We start from the raw sequence: 20,285 nt of genomic DNA, 5'->3' as shown, positions 1-20,285 counted from the left end.
TTGTAATAGCTGCTACTTCATTAATCTTTTCATTTTACAGTTCTAGTGCTTTGGTTTATTGTTCAACTACTCTAGAATGTCAAGCATCTACGTAAATCTATCTGCAAAACTGATTCTATATAAAAGAATTACTGTAAATTGGCCTTTTAAAAATGTCATAACAATCATAGTTCAAGCATTGACTTTGCTTACAATTTTTAGATAATCTGGGGATTCATTTCTTTTATATTTCTTATTTACATACACAAGCTATATACAAGCACAAGAATTATTTTATTTCATCATTTTTTTTCATTTTTTTAAGTAGGCTCCAGGCCCAGCATGGAGTGCAATGTGGAACTTGAACTCACAACCCTGAGATCAAGACTGGAGCTGAGGCCAAGAGTCAGAGGCACCCAGTTGCCCCAACAAGTCTTTTCTTTTAAGGTAAGAAAAATGCTGGTAAAATATAAATAAAACTTAATCAGCATGGTATGATGTTAAAATTTACAAAAATACATTATTTCTCAATTGTCACAAGAATTCTAGTGTTTAAGACTGCCTGGATAATATTATCCCTATTTTTACAAAAGTAGAAGGGTTCAGGGAAATTAAATATGTCCCTAGGGTCACATAGTAGTAAGTGATGGAGCTGGGATTCAAACTGAAAGGGTTTTCTTGGGTTTATCTGAGGTTTATATATTTTTTATTTCACAACCCGTTTAACTAAAAAAAATAGGTGTCAATCATTGGTAGCAGAGTTGGGGTAGACAATACTGCTGCAACTTGAAAATCTATTGCATTTTACTTTGGAAAAAGCAGTGCAAACTAAGAAGAGGGGGAAAAACTCTGTGCTTCCGGTTTTTCTTTTCCCCCTTTGTGCTGTCTGCCTGGAGTTGGTTTAGTGAGTAGTTTTGTTGCAAGACTTGTTTCACTTTGTTTCGGGCAAGGCTGAGCCACGTATTACAAACAAAAGGGCAACCAATTACTAACTTCTGGTTGCTAGGTGTGGCCTCCTTTCAAACTCTATAAAATCAGAAGTACAAGGCTTCTCTTCTAGTGTGAAACGTTCAGAGGAGAATCTCATAGTGCTTTGGAAGAAGGAGTGAAAAAAAGGGTAAGTCTTAGTTTTCTTTTCAGTTAGTTTTGATTGTTTTGAAAACTTTTCCCCTGGGGATGTTAAGTGTTACTGCTTCGGCAGGATTTAGGGCTAGGCGTATTTAGTATGCTTTGAGAAATCTCTGTAAAATCACATTGGGTATTTATATTTTAGAAACCACAGATTGTAATGTTCTGTTTTACTTTGTTAAGAAATAGAGTTTACAAATATGGACAGTTTGCTTAATCCTGGCTTATTGTACTGTTGGTGAGTTACCATGGGGAAAAAAAAAAGAAGAAAGAATGTGTTTTCCTCCTCCGAGTTATACATAGGGAGGGTGGATGCTTGCAGAACAGAAGTGTTAGAGATGAGTTTCAGGAAACTGTTTCAAAGTAGCAGGACTATCTTATTTTTCTTTTTTGATAAGAATCATATAGAGTCAGACCTCATAGTGATAATCATGCCCTTTGTAATTAACATTTGAAATTACGTTATGTTTATTTATGCAGTGTAAATAAATCAGAGGATCCGCTTATTAAACATTTCATTCAAAGAGGGTGTGGCCACATTCTTATTCCTGTGGTCTCTGTGTCATAGACCAGCTTTTCCAGTGATGCTTTGAAAACCTAAAGGGAAGGGAAATACTTTCTGGGTGGTGTCAGATAAGTTATTTCCTGTGAATGCCAATTGGGTCCTCTAAAAATTATTCTACTTAGTAGCATCTGGATTGTGAATGAGAACTAATGGCCACAAACTCCTTAGAAAACCACAAAGCAAGTCTAAAGCAGAGTTTTTACTGGTGTTGGATATATTTGCAAAAGGGAGAGAATTTGAATCATAACATATCCAGCTAATTGTACAAGTGTTCCTCCAAGAATTTTTCTTAGCCCATTTTGAATGTTAAATTAAATGTCCTGATGTCTAACTTTTAATGCTAGCTTGCTGAAGAAAGGTGTGTTTTTCTTGCCTTGTTATGTCTAAAATTATACGTGAACTTTGAAAAAGTAACATTCCCCTCTGCACCCGGGAATGTATTTTGGTAGCTGGAAAAGAAGGAACATTGCAGAATGATTCAACTGTGGTACAGTGCTCGTTTCATAATTCTGAAATGGCCTCTTCTCCAGAAGTTATGTTACCACCCGGCCCTCAGGCTCAGCCACATGTGGCAGATAGCCAATATCTCACTGATGTTGACAAAATAAATAGTTCATAATAACATTATTTAGACCTTCACGCTTATTAAATGCTTTCTCAATCAAAAGATCTGCAAAGCTAAATTTCTGTGGATGAAGTAGTTTGCTGAGTTGGTTGTTCTTAACCTTCTCTAGAGCCTAGAGTTATATTTAAAATCAGAGCTAAACAGCTAAACCAATGGCCCTATTATTTTTTCAGTGATAAACCCAAAGCAGTTTTTGAAGCAAATAAGTTCACTTTTCTTTAAAACAGGATAAAATTTTATCGGAACAATCAGAACAGATACAGTTTATATTCTATCTTCCTTAATTTCCTCCTCTTCTGTCCACTTGAGGTGAAATTTAAGGTAGGCACTTCAGAGCTATCACACAGTTTAGATACTATTTATTCCAACATTCTTATTTTTGCAAATGAAGACCCCTGAAGAAGTTAAATGTTTTCTTGAGGCCCTAAAGTCAGTTAAAGAGAATCAAAATAGGGCTCAGCACTCCTCAATTCTTATGTTTATATCCTACAGTTAGGAGGAAACATTTGTTAAATGTATAGATATGTTTCCTAAGTAATTAGCACTAATACACTGCTTCTTCATTCTGTAACATTTATTAGCATAGTAAATACCAGGGATTGGAGGTACATAATGAATGTGGATTAGCACTGCTCTCATGGTAATGCTGCGAGGGAATATAGGTATGTCGGTAGAAAGCAATGATACAAATTGGTTAGGGAGTAGCATAGGGGCAGGGGGATGCCTTGGGAGAGCGCAGGAAGTCACCCAGCCCAGTGCTGAACCAATGAGTGAGTTTTCTGGAGGGTATGAAGTGGTCTATGCTGAGTCCTTGTAGAAGTACCAGTTGGGCCAAGGAGAGCAAGTATGGAGGAGGAAACAGCATTCCCGGCAAAGGAGACACTGTGTCCAAAGGCCCAGAAGCTGAACATTCATGAGACTACCTTTCATAAAGTGGTTCTTCATAAGTCATACCGTTGGCTAGTCTAATTGCCTTCTCCCACATGGGTAGGTGTGGGAAGGACTTCTGAAATACATAATCAAGGGAAAAACTGAGCACAAGCCAAAGCGTTGAAAAATAAACACCTGAGTCCTAGGGCAAACCTTGCCACAGTCTCCATTGGCTCACGCACTGTTAATGAGTTTGATCCTCAAGTGTGAGCTATTAAAAATAACATTTCCTGCCAGTCTTTTGGTCCTTAGCTTAAAAGAATATGCAATCAAACGGCATGGATTTATGTATGTCTTGATGCTTGCCACTTCCGTCTAGAACACTGCCAGGAAATCACTGTTTCTACTGTTCCCAAGTAGAACATTGGAATAAGGATATTGTCTTAGGGACACCTGGGTGGCTCAGTGGTTGAGCATCTGCCTTTGGCTCAGGACGTGATCCCAGGGTCCTGGGATCGAGTCCTTCATCGGGTTCCCAATGAGAAGCCTGCTTCTCCCTCTGCCTGTGTCTCTGCCTCTCTCTGTCTTTCATGAATAAATAAATAAAATCTTAAAAAAAAAAAAAAGGATGTTGTCCTAGGCAAGTCACTGTTGGTATCGCTGTGCAACTGATCATTCTAGATTGTCACGAGGAAGGCATGAGAGACCACAAAACTCAGTTTGTCACAGATCTTGGAAGCTGTCTTTCATGAGGCCAACAGAGATAGAAATGGTGATTAACAACAGCAACAAAACAAACGACTTTTGTAATAAATTCAATCCTTCAAAAGAGTTGCAAGAATATTGCTTAAGAATTACCATATATTTTATACCCAGATTCCCCAATTGTTAATATGCCACATTTGTTTGGTCTTCTTTCCTCTTCTACCTTCTCGCTATATTTTTGCTATCACATTTGAGAGAACACTACAGATATGACATCCCTATGCCTCTAACTTACTCCTGTCTCTATATATTAAAAAACGAGGACACAACTGGAGTGCGGTTTTTGAAAAATCAGGAAATTGATTTTGATACAAGCCTTAGTGTTTCCAAAATTTGGATCAGTTTAATTACTAATGCACTGTTTCCAGAATACCTTTATGATATAGCTTAACAAGCATGGATCCTACATTCTGTCTAATATCTTGGGCATATTTTTATGCATATTTACCCTCTTTAATTCCTTGCTGAATGAGATAAAGAGAGGTGTCTTATGAAACATAAATATAAAGAAAATGTTCATCTCTAGAAAGTTACACATTTATGCACAGATAAATGAGATTGGTAGACAGTGCATGTTGACAAACAGATCATTTACTAGAAGAACTCTGAAATATTATTAATTTCCATAAGGTCAATCTCTCTATAAATGGCCAATTTCATCGTCAAATTAGATGATGTTAAGGATGAGATAAACTTGGTTTCAGAGCTCATTAGCAGTCAGATTAAGTATATATTGAGCCAAGGTACATTAATAAAATGTGCTCTTAAGTACCTACTATAAACAGTACAACTAAAAAAATAAAAAGAAAAAAAGAAAATCTTTTGTGAACTCATGGGGTTATGTAATTTATCTTTTTAACTGTACAATTCTTTTTCTTAGAACAAATATTTCTCTGAATAGTAATAATATCCGACATTTTTATAACATATAGCAGTCTATAAAATATCTTTGTATGCATTATTCATCTATAGTTAAGCAAGTATTAACCTTCAAATTATTGAATAGGTTTTATCAAGTACAAATGCTAGTTTTCAAGCAGAGGGTAATTATTGAAGAGATAGAGTGGTTTAGCAATTCAATTTCGCCAGAATTTTTTATTTTCTTTCTTTTTTTTTTTTTTTTATGGAGAGAGTGTGCACTGGAGCAGAGTGGGAGTGGTGAAGTCCGGAGTCGATTAGGGGAGGGGCAGAAGGAGAGGGAGATAGAGAATTTTAAGCAGGCTCCATGGCCTATGTGGAGCCCTATGGGCGCTCGATCTCAACCCTGAGATCTCCACCAGAGCAGAAATCAAGAGTCAGTCACTTAACCAACTGAGCCACCCAGGTGTCCCAGTCTCCTCCGCATTTTTGGCAAAAATATTTTTACTGTAGTATTTGTAAGGTATGTTGCAACTGTTAAACATTTCTATTAATATATGCAGTTGACATTGAGTAGTTAACTACTAGTACATAATAAAATCTCTTTCCTTCGGGTCAATTTCTTATATCCTGCCACTATCCCTTGTGTCTTTAAGCTGAGAGCTAGTAGATATTATTTGGCTGGACTGAGATTCCATTTTCCTCACATTGCTTTTCTGAGGCAATCTATTCAGGCTACTTTTCTTTTCCAGACCATGCTTTCAGGCCATCCAAATTATTTCAGACTCTAAGATCCAGGAACTCAGGAGATATGTTACAAAGCTATCTCCTGTATAGACTCTGTTGTGTCAAATAAATTATTCAGACCCCTTATTTTTGTTGTTTTGTGTTATGTGAAGAAATCGATGCATTATGGGAGCATTTTTTTTTTGAAGTGAAAAAAAATGAGTCCTGGTAAAGTTTTCTCAAAATTTATTTTTTGAAGTTGTGAGATTCTTTTTTATTTAAGATTTTATTTATTTATTTATTTATTTGCTTACTTACTTACTTACTTACTTATTTATGAGAGACACAGAGAAAGGCAGAGACATAGGCAGAGAGAGAGAAGCAGGTGTGATCACAACCTGGGCCTAGGACAGATGCTCAACCGCTGAGCCAGCCACGGTCCCTGAGATGCATTTTTAAAATTATGTTGACAATATCCTTTGTCTCTGGTCTCTTTTGAAGTTTTTGTTTGTTTGTTTGTTTGTTTGCCCAATTGCAAAGAATGGAAATACTGGAATGCCTGTTTCACTGATGGAAGAGTATTTTACTGAGTGACCAATCATATCACTCATTTTGAGGATTCTACTTTATGAAGGGCATGGATGAGTTTATAAAAATGGAAATCTCACATACCTGAAATCTTGCCAGAAATTGCTAGAAGTTCAGGATGTGCCAATTAAATAATTGGAAAATGAAACTCCACGTGCCCGCAGCAATTGCTCCAGATTACGACTGTAATGGGAGCTAAAACCTAGTGCAAAATTGTACATCATGACTTCACCTCAGGAAATAGCTTCAAATTTATCCGTTGCTGGGGGTGGGGTGGGGAAGAGATTACTTTAAATGAATGCACAATATATTGGTTCTTCTCGTAGATGACATAATAGTAATTCGAACAATCCCCATGATAATAAAGTGGAGATAGTTTCTGCTATAGATATGATTTCCCTCACGTATTTAATTTCATTACTTGAAACTGAGATTATTTTTCAGCAGGTGTGGCTGAAATCCTTTGTCTGAACATGCTGTTAAGGAATCAGGTTATGGGTTTTATTCTTCATGATTCCTTTAGCTTCGTATCAAGAATTTAAAACTACTGAGATTACCCTTCCAGACTCTTTCAGATGTACTCACAGTCATAGTCTCCAGAGGGATAAGCAAAAGGGTGTGGAGAGAGATGCCTTGCTTGACCTCGGATTCCTAAAAGCACATCCCCAGACAAAAAAGGATCACTGATAACTTCTTTTGTGGATAAACGGAGCACAATAGGTTTTTTTTTTAATTAAAAAAATTTTTAAAGGTTTTATTTATTTATTCATGAGAGACACACAGAGAGAGGCTGACACATAGGCAGAGGGAGCAGCAGGCTCTCCACAGGTAGTCCGAAGTGGGATTTGATCCCAGGATCCTACCTCACAACCTGAACCAAAGGCAGATGCTCAACCACTGAGCCACTCAGGTGCCCCACATTAGGTTTTAAACGTGCTTCAGGTTTTAAAAATATACATGGTTGGTTAAACAAAAATACTGCTGAACCATGAGAGCAATTCCAAAAATTTTGAGATAGGATTTGACTAAAGGGGGCATCTATGTTGCAATTTCACCCTGATACTTCCTGTTAGAACAAAGAACCTGGTATATGATCTGGTTTTTTTTGTGTTGGGTGGAGAAATATGAAGGGCTAGTATTTAGGATGGCTCAACCAGGAAGAAATGTGAGAATAGCAATTACTCCAGGGGCTGAAAAAATTTTATCCCAAGGAATGGAAAATGAAAATGGAATTATTTGAAGGAGAAATACCATCTAAATATCTCTTTGTCAAACTTTTTTAACATTTTAAGTCTGAATCAACTTTTGCAGACTGTCACAGATTGTTTTACCTTATAAACGTAAAATGTTATGCTCTTTCTCTCCCCATTCCTTCTCTTTCAGCCCTCACCAATCCCACGCAGATTCTCTGAAGGCCTGCTAAACAGCCTCTAATCTTTCATCTTGCCCATCTCTTTGCCGTCCTCTATGATATAGGATGACTGATCTTTCTGAAATATAAAAGGAATCATGCTGCTCTCTTTTTAGAAAACCATTCATGTTTTCCTAAAGCTTTGGAGATACATTTAAACTTCTTTGATTGGGCTTCTGTCAACATTTCTTCCTTCAGTAGAAAACTTTCAATGTCCCAAATATGACAACCTTCTCTCTGTTTTGTTCTCTATAACTTTTCTGTCAGGTTCATCTTGACTCATTTCAAGAGAGGCTCAGATCAGCTAGCGCTGCCTCTAAGCCTTTGTCTTCCCCCTGGGAAGCACACACTAGCAGGAAGTTCTCTTGAGGCAAGGATGAAGTTTCAACATTTTCTGGGCCCTCAGTGCTTAGCACATGGTGGATGGTCTATAAGTTTAGAGCAGTGAAGTAAATCACCAGCCCCTCTCTTCAGCCTCCACACTTCCTTGTAGAATCATCTGACCCTTAAAGGTTAGGACTAAATATGACAAGAAAGAGCCAAATGTCTGAGTAGAGGCTGTTCTGTTTGAGGAATAAGACTCTCCTTTTAAAAAGCTTACATCTAGCATTTTATTATGCTCCTAATAAGTGATCTGAAAATAAGGTCAAAGCTACTCTATGTCTTGAGTATGTGAGAGAGTAGAGTGATGTATATGTGTGATGGGTTGGTGTTCTGTAATAAAATCTACCTGTTTTCTTTCCAGATACTTCTTTAAAAATGGCAATGGTATCAGAATTCCTCAAACAGGCCTGGTTTATTGAAAATGAAGAGCAGGAATACATCGTAAGTCAAGTGACAATAAAATAACTTAGTTAAATATCAGAATAGAAACTAATGAGAATGAATGGACATGACTCTGTTTCTCTGTCATCCACAGAAAACTGTGAAAGGATCCAAAGGCGGTCCTGGGTCAGCAGTGAGCCCCTACCCTAGCTTCAATCCATCCTCGGATGTTGCTGCCTTGCACAACGCAATAACAGTTAAAGGTAATGACGTGTTCCCCAAACAGTCCTCTCCTGGACATTTCCCAGTGGCCATTTGAATAACTATCATAAAAGAGACAGGTGCAGTTGGAAACGTCTGTTTCATTTTGAAGATAAAAAAGATTTATCTGTGAAACACAGATATATTGCCTTTCGCAGCACTTAGCAAATTTTGGTCAAATAAGTGGAATCTCCATTGTTATGACTGATATTTTTACCAGCTTATTTCCAGCAGAAATTCAGTGCTGACATCAACATCTCTCCTCACATGTAGGGTCTTTTTTTTAAAGATTTTTATCTATTTATTCATGTGAGACACACAGAGAGGGACAGAGACGCAGGCAGAGGAAGAGGCAGGCTTCCTGTGGGGAGCCCAATGGAGGCCTCAATCACAGGACCCCGGGATCGACCTGAGCCAAAGGCAGATTCTCAACCACTGAGCTACCCAGGCATCCCAAGAAAATTGATTTAAAGCCTGGTGACCTTTTATTTCCAGGTGTGGATGAAGCAACCATCATTGACATTCTAACTAAGAGGAACAATGCACAGCGTCAACAGATCAAAGCAGCATATCTCCAGGAAAAAGGAAAGGTAGGTCAGAGTGGTAAATTTAGATATTCAATTTCAGTTACATGTATGTCTAGACATGGGTTTTAAAGCACAGTTACCTACTTTTTCAGTCTCTAACACTGTTTTCCCTTTACAACTAAGACTAAGATTATAGTACTTACTCATTTGATTGCAGTGTAATCAATACTAGCAAAGTCAATCATGAATCATCTTGGTTCTTTGCAGATAACTTCTCTAATGGAGGCCAGTCTTTAATTTGAATATAGTGAATACCGAAAGTACTATTGGCAATAAGGAGTATGTTCTGATTGACATGTCTTCTGCTAAAATTTAACCTGAGCAGTTTAATGTCTAAGTGTAAAGTTTTTTCGTATAATTCTACTTTAAAAGCAAGATTTGTATTTTTTAAACCAATAAGGGGTATTTTTTTTAAGGAGTTGCAGTTAGAAAATGATATAATGCCAATGTCTGATTATAGTGCTTATTTGAGCAGTGCAAACTCCAAAGCCTGGAAAATTATTAATGCATTTTTTAGAGCATTCTTACTTCTGTTTCTATCGATATACAGATCTATATGTTTTAAGATTTGTGATTTCCTCATCATGTAAAAGATCAAGAAAACCCTCAAAGAAGTCCTTTCAGAAGTTATCAGTGAATTCAGTACATTTCACTGTCATCATTCTATATCTAAAAAGTGAAGATAGCATTCTACATACCATATTTTGTATCTGAAAGAAAGGAGCTCTAGAAGATGGCTGGATTTAGAAATCGGTAGAAAGGTTACCTAAAGGCTGGGCAACCCCACATTGCTATACCGCCCAGCATGTTGCTTATGAAAGCCCTGACTCTAATCTCTTCGGTACAGCCCCTGGATGAAGCTCTGAAGAAAGCCCTTTCTGGTCACCTTGAGGAAGTTGTTTTGGCTCTATTAAAAACTCCAGCCCAGTTTGACGCTGATGAACTTCGTGGTGCCATGAAGGTAAAGAATTGATATAAGCAAAATTCCTTTCCTCAACAGATTATACAGGTCAAGTCTACTTATACCTCCTGTTATAGCCTCGCATCCAGTACCCCTGGGCATGCCAATCAGTGGGAATAAAATAAGCGAGTGAATGAATGAATGAATGAATTAAATGGTGGTGTTAGCAGATGTATTATTTCCACTCCCCTCATGATGTCTGTCACTGCATGAATCCTAGACCTCACTTTTTATATATTTGTGCAAAATAATGGCTTTTGTTTTTAGACTAATATAATGAGTTTATCGTATTTATTAAATATTGTGGCTATTTATTAAATACCATAGGAAATTTACTAAATGCTAGATTCAAATAAATTTTGGGACACCAAAACTAGCAGACACTCTTGAATAAAGTTTTTCCTACATTTCCTTTTCAATTCAGGGCCTTGGAACTGATGAAGACACTCTGGATGAAATTTTGGCATCAAGAACTAACAAGGAAATCAGAGAAATTAACGGAGTCTATAGAGAAGGTATGTTTTCATGCCCAACAGTCCAAGTTACCTTAGTTGGAAACTAAATCTGATAGACCTTTCTTTAAATTGAACGTGGGAGTTAATGATGTGGCTTTGGAAATTCTTCATATTAAAATATTTCTTCATTGTTTGGGATGTATCTCGCACATGTGCACTGTTACCAGATAGCCCTCAAGTTGCTAGGGTGCTGATAAGGGAGACAGTATCCCACCCCTTGTCAAGTTAGCACTTTAATAGAAACTGTCTTTCAAAGACAAATGTTACATACTATTGTCACGGAAAACTCAATTCATAGCATTGAATTTAAAGAATTTCCTAAATACATTCCTATTTTTCTGAGATTTATGCCCAAAAAAATGTTCCGTTCTCTTTTATTTTGAAAAGATAACAAGAACAGAAATTTCCAAACAAGATATTCTCCATTTGTCCTTGAAAAGGTAAAGAGTGCAGTGCTTATAATCCTCTGATGGGAACTTTCACTTTACTATTATGAATATAAATGATTCACTTACTCTTTATCTCCATGGGGATGAAAGTCCACGGCTCATTTTATCTATCCAGTGAAACATCTCATTTAAATGATATGCTCAATGCTGTCAACAAGCGGGTAGCTATAACTGGGTCCTGGGCAATTTTGGAAGTTTCACGAGTTTCCTTTTCTGGTTTCGCAAACCCTCCACATTTTTGGCTTCCCAGCCAAAATGCAACACCATAGAGGATCTTTCTGCTTGATTTTCATTCCAATCACAGGGAATATAGTAGCCCTCACACATTATTTTCAGAGCAATTTAATAAAGAAATCAGAAGATGGAATTTTTATCTCATTACCAGTGTTTATCTTAGATCCCTTTATTAGTAATAATAGTCAAGAAAGGCATCATTAATAGTTTTTGTTTGATAAAACAGTTTACGGAGGTATATATCTATATTTCTCCATTATACCCCAAATACAGTGCAGTGATACCTTAATATTTAACTGTCCTGTCTTCTAGTCAATTATAAATTCAGTTAATTTTTGGTTAATACAGCATTATTTTGCCTAGTTAATTAAGGGTATTTAGACAAAAGAAAGTTGTAAATCTATATTTATACATACTTACACACACATATATATACATAAACTATATTACATGTAAGGTATTTATACTTTTTTAAAGTAAGTAATCTGTGTTCAAGCAAGTACCTCTGGCTTATTCTTTTATTTTTTATTTTTTTATTTTAAATATTTTATTTATTTATTCGTGAGAGACACACACAGACACAGAGAGAAGCAGGCTCCATGCAGGGAGCCCGATGCGGGACCCGATCCCGGGACTCCAGGATCACTCCCTGGGCCAAAGGCTGACGCTCAATTGCTGAGCCACCCAGGTGTCCCGGCTTATTCTTTTTTTTTTTTCCGGCTTATTCTTTTAAATAACTATTCTAATTTATACCATTGCATAAGTTCAGGCATGTTTTATTTCAAAGTTAATTTTTTAAATTATGTATACCTATGCAATTTATTCTTATTAGCAAAATTTGTAAGACTGTAGAGTTTTATTCACAATATTATCTAAATTGCTTTCATTGCTTTGTAGGAAGTAAATTTGATGATCTAAAATTTTACTTGCTCTGATTTATTTAAAAAATAATATTTGAAATATATTCCTTAAGTGACTGAACATTTGACACTGCAAATGCTAAGCCAGTACACAGATGTCAGATATTATTTTTATTACCATTTTCACTGGTTTATTGCAAAATATGCTTTTCTCATTTCTCAGAACTGAAGAGAGATCTGGCTAAAGATATCACCTCAGACACATCTGGAGATTATCGGAATGCTCTGCTTTCTCTTGCTAAGGTACCTCAACTAGTTCAGGACAGACCTCTTCCTTTTGAAGAAGTAAAATGAGATTCCCTCTCTCTCGAAATAAGCACTTGATTCTCTTTTTCTCAAAAAATATTATTTATCTGATTTTAGAGGAATTAAATAAATCATGTGATTACATGCTAGAAAACCACTTACCAAAGAATGGGATTTTTTTCAGGGTGACCGATCTGAGGATTTTGGCGTAAATGATGACTTGGCCGATACAGATGCCAGGGTAAGCAAGTGCTGACAAATACCACTGGAATGGATTCCCATTTCAGATAGGTTCTGCATTAGGTGAGGTTACCGCTTGATGTCTCTATGTGAAAGCAAAACTAAGACCCTCTGAGAGACCAATGGCCCCTAATGTTCATTCCCTGAATGATGCACACCCAGCCTGTTCTTGAATAACCCAAGAGAGGAAAATTATGTTTTTAAAGATTTCATTATTCACAAAGTGGGAAAGGATTGAAAGAAAATGAGAATTTATCATTCACAAGGATTGTTTTGTTGAGAAAACTCTGAATTTTTATTTTACCATGTATAAGAAAGGGAAAAATAAATTTTTAACTCAAGTGGAAAGAGTAAGCACAACATTTTTAATGGAACAATGGAGTGGCTTGTAGATATGTTTATGTTATGAAAACATTATAGAAATGATATTATAACTATAAAATATTATAATAATATATTTATATACTTTCTGGTATATTGATCCACATAGTTTCATTGAGGTTGTTGGTTATGTATACACCAATCCATTGGCAACATTAGAAAAACCGTGCCATTTTAGGGCTGGAATTTCTGTTAAAAATTTTTAAAAACCCTATTATTTGCATATGCTTTCCTCATGGGACAGTATTATGTCTATACATTCATCACAGTGAGTTAGTAGGATAGAAACTTATGTGTGCATACTCACTCCCTTCACAATACCAGTACATTATATTTCACATAAAAGGAACTCAGTAAAAGTTTTTGTTGGATAAATGCATACATACCAGGTTTTTGCCTGAAAAATCCAAAATAACTTCTGTCCATCAGAAGTTTGGCCATTATTAAAATAATAGAAATTTGCATAATAGAAATTATGCAAGCATATCGAAGAACAGAAGTTAGTTTATGAATAATTGCCCCCATAACAAAAAATTATTCTTATTTACTTATGCCATTTCTGAATTTGTGTTCCATTGTAAGGCTATCAGGGCTCTTAGATGTATATTTATGGCAGCTACATGGATTAGTGTGGCCCAGGAGGATGATGGCAATTAGCATATCAAAGTTAACAGAGCATGCTTGTGACAGTAAGGGAAGGATTATCTTTTTCAGTTACGAAAGAAGAAAATCTGCAGTTTAATAAGGTTAAATTCTTTATCTAAGATTATAGAGCAACTAAATTGCAGAGTCAGAATCTGACTCCAGAAATTCTATATCAAAATTCAAGATCTAGGTTATGTTTGTATTATTGATTTATTAGTACTTGCTGATAGTTACTTTGAACAATTAAGAGTAAAAAAAATTTTTTTTAGAGAGTCCCATGGAGCTGTTTTGATATAGAACATAATCCGGAAGCAATTTAATCCAGCAAATATTTATTCTGCAAAAAAAATATATTCAGTCTGTACTGTCTGCCGGGTGCCTGGAGACACTGTGGAAGATACTTGCCAAACTAAGGTCCCTCCCTATCTTTAAGGAATTTGCATTCTTAGCATTGCCTACTGTGATTAAATTGGACACAAAGCAGCTGCCTAGAAAATTTTTGAAGAGATCTAACATTCTTGTGCAGATATCAAGTCAGTAGATACTCAAATGTTTATGTTTGTGTTTCTTTAAAAAAAAAAGACTTCGCTTATTTATTTGAGAGAGAGAGAGAGAGCGCTAAGGCAGAGAGAGGGAAAGGAGAGGGAGAAGCAGGCTCCCCACTGGGCAGGGAGCTCACCCTGTGGCTTGGTCCCAGGACCCTGGATTCATGACCTGAGCCAAAGGCAGATACTCAACTGAATGAGTCACCCAGGTGCCCCTATGTTTTTGTTTCTTGATAGGCTTTATATGAAGCAGGAGAAAGGAGAAAAGGAACAGATGTGAATGTGTTCATTACCATCCTTACCACCAGAGCCTATCCCCACCTTCGCCAAGGTAAGAAAAAAAATTCCTGAAAACCATTTATAGAAGACGCAGGTTTTTTGAGGACAAATAAAAGAAGGGAAAGAGTGCAGCCTTAGTCAGTGTCACTCTCATACCAAGTGGGTGTAGTGTTCCTGCCCCCTTCTTGCTGTTTGAGCATTTGTCCAACTTTGCACAGTCGCTATTTTACCATATTTGAAACATACTTTGTGACTTTGGCAGGTAGAGCTTCATTTAATTATCTTGACTATTTCTACTCCCCCAAAATATTTGGAATAGGTGTGACAAAATATACACATACAACAGAATGAAATTACAATGAAGAGAAACATTAAAGTCAGGACTAAGTGGGGAGGGGCAGGGAAGGCATAGAGATGCTCCCAGACCAAAAAGCAACAAGAATTCTGACCTTTGAGCACAAGATTTGGCTCTGAACCTCTTGGAAGCCAAGGCAAAGGGGGAAGTCCAAATGATGACTTTAAGTTCATCATCTTAAAATAGCACAGTGATTTTTTAGGATAAAAGTAAGAGACATTTACTACACAGCTCTTTATATAAGGGAAGATCCATTCGGTATGGCATTTAGCTCTGATGCGGTAAGGGCTATGGTTGTCAATCACATGCCAGTTCTAATAAAAGTCAACATGTGTGAGAAGTCCCCAAAATATCCAGGAGCACCAGGATAGCCATGCGAGTTACATTCTTAGGAGAAGACAAAGTCTCCAAAATACACTCCGTAAAATGATTAGCTTTAAAATGTGTGTTTTGAAGAGTCAGTCATCCAAAGAAATGCTTTGAGTCAGTTACCCTGATTTTGCTAGTTTGCTAAAGCATAGGATGCTTTGTACATCTCTTAGTTTAAATTTAATATTCAGTGTTTCAGAAATACCGCAAGTACAGTAAGCACGACATGAACAAAGTTCTGGATCTGGAGATGAAAGGTGACATCGAGAAATGCCTCACGGCTATCGGTATGTAGTCATGGAAGGGGAAGAGTTTTCTAACTTGAAATGATCAAGGCTGTCCCACAATTCAAAAACAAAACAAAACCAAAAACTGATGCCCAGCCTGAATGGCTCAGTGAGTGAAATTTCTGCCTCTTGATCTCAGCTCAGGTCTTGATCTCAGAGTGATGAGTTCCATGCTGGGTGTGGCGCTTACTTAAAAATAAATAAATAAATAGAATTTTTTAAAAATTCTAAGATGTGATAAACTTATGTTCTATATAGAGGCAACATGTAAGATAACAGCAATGAATATTTAGCTAAAGGTATATAATGGCCTTCTTAATAATTACAGATATTATTACCTTTTTCAGAAAGTTGGACAAGTGGGAAATGCTTTCTCATAAGCATTTACTTATGCCAAGTGACGCACCAGGGTGGGCATAGCTCAGAGGAAAGTCAGAGTGGCCATTAAGAGCATGGGGTTTGGAAATAAATAAATGCAGGTTCAAATCCTGTCACTTGCTGATTGAGTCATCTTAGACAAGTCCAGAGGGATTAGCTCCATAGGTCTCCAGGACCTTCTGGAAAGGTCTTCAGAAGAAAAAGGTTTTAAAGGTCTCCCGTGCTATTTCAATGACCTGGGATCCTATGTTCTAAAGCAGTGCTCCTCAAATGAATGTGTGCACGAATCTCCTGGAAACTATGTTAAAATGCAGATTCTGATTTAGCAGGTCTGTAGTGGGGCCTTGGGATTCTGTATTCTTAACAAGCTCCCAGTTTACGTCAATACTTTTGGTCACACTTTGAGTAGCAAGGTAGAGACTATTACTAATGGATGCATCTGTTAGTGTTTTATCTTGTGGTTGCATCTGTTAGTGTTTTATCTTGTGGATGCCTTATACTGAAAACAAGTCCTATTTCACTTGAAAAAAAAATTCTTATTACAACTTAAGAAAAATATTTATGGTATGCCCCCATGGCCTTTATCATCTACTGGTTTCCTCATGTCTAAGAGTATTCTCGGGAGAGTATGAACTGAAGTTGCTGTTGGGTGGATTTAAGATAGAGGAGATAGGTGATGCTGTCATGGAAAAGATTCCTCAAGACCGCCATCTACAGAAGAGCTTTTTATAGGCCAAATATCCCCTAGTAGAGGAGGGATGAGGAAGTAGAGTGGAGAATGGAATTTTGCTGGTCAAACTTTCAGATGTATCTTTCTTCTCATGTGGTAAATATATCAACTAAAGTGTGCCTGTCTTGCAGTGAAGTGTGCCACAAGCAAACCTATGTTCTTTGCTGAGAAGCTTCATGAGGCCATGAAGGTAACATTCTATTTTTATGCTTTGCTGAGGGGTGAAATTACTGTTTGTGGGGAGAAAAACAGGAAACTGTATTGTTTGCAAACCACACCAATGTTCATATCTTCCCATTAAAAAAGAATCATTGTTCGACTTAATGCAAGAGACAATGCACATACTTAGTGGAATAAAATTCTGTCAGACTTGTCCTATTTTTTTTATAGGTAAGGTGGTCAGGTGAGCTTGTCAGTAATTCGTGGTATACTTGTTTCCATAAAACCTGAGTCAACAGAGAAAAGTTATGTATTTTTTTTCTTTTAATGCATTAGTAGCCTATTTCCACCAAGGTTGTGGGTTTTATAATTTCCTCCTTTCTAAGTTTCACTTGCCTTTTTTATTATTCTGTCATCCATGTCGCGGATTCATATTTCATTCCAAGATTTTAAAATGTTGTTTTAAAATTACTGAAGTGTTATTAAGATATATTTGCAATACCACTTCAACTTCGAACTTTATTCTCCTCGGGATGCCACCTATATACAGGTATTGTGAAAAGCTATTAGGTTGTCTCTTTTTTTTTCTTTGCAACTCCAAAATAAGGAAGTTGAGAGAGAGAGAGAGAGAGAGATCTAACCATTTAATTAAAAGAAAGAATCCTCCTGAAATGGTAAAATGATACACATGGTGCCAGCACCTGGCAGGCAGTACAGTCCCAGACCACATGCCTGTTGCCATCTAGGGGGGTAATTATCTAGGTGAGTAAGGATGAATACCTAACATTATAGAAGAGCAGGAGAAATCAATGTAGACTTGCTGTCTGCTAAACTAAGACCTGATATTTGAATAGGAATTGGCCAGATGACAGCAGGGGTGGAAGAGATGGAAGGATAAAGTTGGTCCAGGGGAGGAGTTAGCATGACTCTCTCAAGATAATAAATATAATGAGAGTGATGGTGCACAGTGGAAGAAGAGATTGTGGAATCAGGCATTGTAAACCCAAATAAAATGATTGATTTTCCTCCTAAAAGCCACCAGAGACCACTGAGGGTTTTAAACAGATGGATTATACGATCATATTTGCAATTTAGAAGTTCATGTTATTATTGGTAATTTTTGAATGGGTTAGACCAAGGAAAGACTGGATGATAGAAGACCAATTAGGAGGTTGTAAGAGCTCTTACATGCTCCCGATGCTGTTGTTGTGTTCCTGTCATTTTATTTCCACCTGTGTCAAGTGCGTGTGTGTGTGTGCCTGTGTGTGCATATGTGTGTGTTTTAATGAATAAACAAAAGAGCTGCACATTCAAACCTATACCTGCTTTATTAAGAGTATGCTCTGAGTATGACATTTACCGTCATTTGCTTTAAACAGGGTTCTGGAACTCGTCATAAGACACTGATCAGAATTATGGTTTCCCGTTCAGAAATTGACATGAATGATATCAAAGCATGCTACCAGAAGTTGTATGGTGTCTCTCTCTGCCAAGCCATCCTGGTACGTTATAATTTTCATAATGCCATCTCCACAAATGGCAGTCTTTTTTGCAACTTCTCCAAAAAGAAAAACTGACTTACTTATCTATAGATTTTATATCTAAGATTAATTTGTTTTATTAGGATGCATAATTTATAAGTAAATTGAACTTTCACTGGATTAGTAAGTTCTACACTAAAAAAGACTACACAAATACACAAATATTTTAGTAGCAATGGAAATATTTATTTCCCAAACATAAATTTAGCAACCAGAATATTTTAGTAGGGAGATATAATGATTTATTTTGCAATGAATATTGGTCAGAAATTAGAAACTTATCATTCTAATTTTTCCTAGATTTTGTTATTAAAATGTATAACATGCATTTTAAATTTTCATTAAAAATAAAAAGAAAGAAACGTTCAAGGATTTTCAACTTATTGAAAGATTGAAAGATAGGTGACTATTTAAAGTTAAGTTGTCACTTACACCGGATAACTAAATCTATCAAGAAAAAGTGAGAAAATCACAGGCTTATCACTTTCTCCCTGGTGAGTGAGTCAAATAGCCTTCACTATGATATGAAATTAAACTGTGCTAAGCCTACTCAATTTTGTGTGATATTTCATTCTTGGAAAATAATGGCTGTAATATACAACATAATCAATATAATCTGAATTTTGAAAGCTATTGCTTTTTATGTAATAATCAATGAACAAATATCAGTTATCTGCTGTATTAGTTGTATTATTTCAATAAATGATATTCTTATCAAAGATCCTAGAGTTTACATACTGTGATATATGTTCTACATCTGTAAATCTATAAATACATAATTCTTCTATAATTAAAAATCCCTTATGTTGATTATGGTTCCAGGTAGCATTAAATATACTCTATTTCTTAATCAACAGGATGAAACCAAGGGAGATTATGAAAAAATCCTGGTGGCTCTCTGCGGAGACTAACATTCCTTTGATGATCACAAGCTTCTTGATCAGAAGACTTTTTACTCGTATCTTTTCATTCCATATCATAGACTTAAATAGGAAAATTTTCTCATCAGGAATACAGTCTAGCTAAATACTTTCTAAAAAATATAGCCTATAAATTGTTTTTATATCGCAACTCCATGTAAGTTTTTTTAAAACTATATTTATCCCAAAATATAAAGCCTCATAAAAGATTGTCCTAATAACATTACCTGAGAAAGATGTTTGTGCAGTAGAAAATAAAATGATCTTACAGGACAACTGTGTGTCATTGGTCCTTCTAATCTGAGTATATGTGTGTGTGTGTTTGTGTGTGTGTGTATAATGAAATAATTTAACTTGGTATCAAGGGCAAGGACTTGAATCCTAAATTATAATCATTTAGTGAAATAGATTTTGCATATTAAACTTGAGAAAATATTCACAGAGTTGGAAAATGGACTCCTTATATGTGATCATTCAGATACAGATAATTAAGTGCAGGTCTGTGTAATAATGGATTTATTGCATTAGCATTGTAACAATTGAATATTCTGTTGCTTCACAAACCAATGTGAACATGAAATGATAACAGCAATAAAAATGTCTCTTTTTAAAAAATGGCAGTTGAAAAAAAAAAAATGGCAGTTGAGTGTCAAGTTTTCAAAGAAGCTGTCGAACTGTTTCCAGAGTGCCTGTACCACCTCATTTATATATGTATAAACAATCTAGTTTCTCCACAACCTTGTCAGCATTTGATATTGTCACTATTTTGCATTTTGACACTTTATTATTTATTGTTGGGTTTTGAAAATTCTTTGTATACTCTAGATAGTAGTCCTTTGTCAAATATATGGTTTGCAAATGTTTCCTCTCAGTCTGCAGCTTTGTCTTTTCATCCTCTTATTAGGTCTTTGTCAAAGCAAACACTTTAAATTTTAATGTGGTTCAGTTATTCCATTTTTTCTTTCATTGATAGTGCTTTTCATACACAGACTTTTTATGGGCC

The 20,285-nt window shown here is 36.1% G+C and overlaps 1 protein-coding gene across 1 annotated transcript; it reads left to right on the top strand.

Moving 5' to 3' along the window:
• Positions 1–901: 901 nt before the first annotated feature.
• Positions 902–19,555, top strand: ANXA1 (annexin A1). The gene is made up of 13 exons (XM_041746430.1): positions 902–1,096; positions 8,261–8,340; positions 8,435–8,543; positions 9,037–9,131; positions 9,976–10,089; positions 10,514–10,604; positions 12,371–12,450; positions 12,638–12,694; positions 14,502–14,595; positions 15,459–15,554; positions 16,794–16,852; positions 18,201–18,323; positions 19,220–19,555. The coding sequence occupies exons 2-13, from the start codon at positions 8,275–8,277 to the stop codon at positions 19,271–19,273; spliced, it is 1,038 nt and encodes a 345-aa protein (XP_041602364.1). The 5' UTR covers positions 902–1,096; positions 8,261–8,274; the 3' UTR covers positions 19,274–19,555.
• The last annotated feature ends 730 nt before the right edge of the window (positions 19,556–20,285 follow it).

Source organism: Vulpes lagopus, chromosome 2, assembly GCF_018345385.1.
Source record: "Vulpes lagopus strain Blue_001 chromosome 2, ASM1834538v1, whole genome shotgun sequence".
In the NCBI taxonomy this organism is placed as follows: domain Eukaryota; kingdom Metazoa; phylum Chordata; class Mammalia; order Carnivora; family Canidae; genus Vulpes; species Vulpes lagopus.
This window is presented reverse-complemented; position numbering and strand designations above follow the sequence as displayed.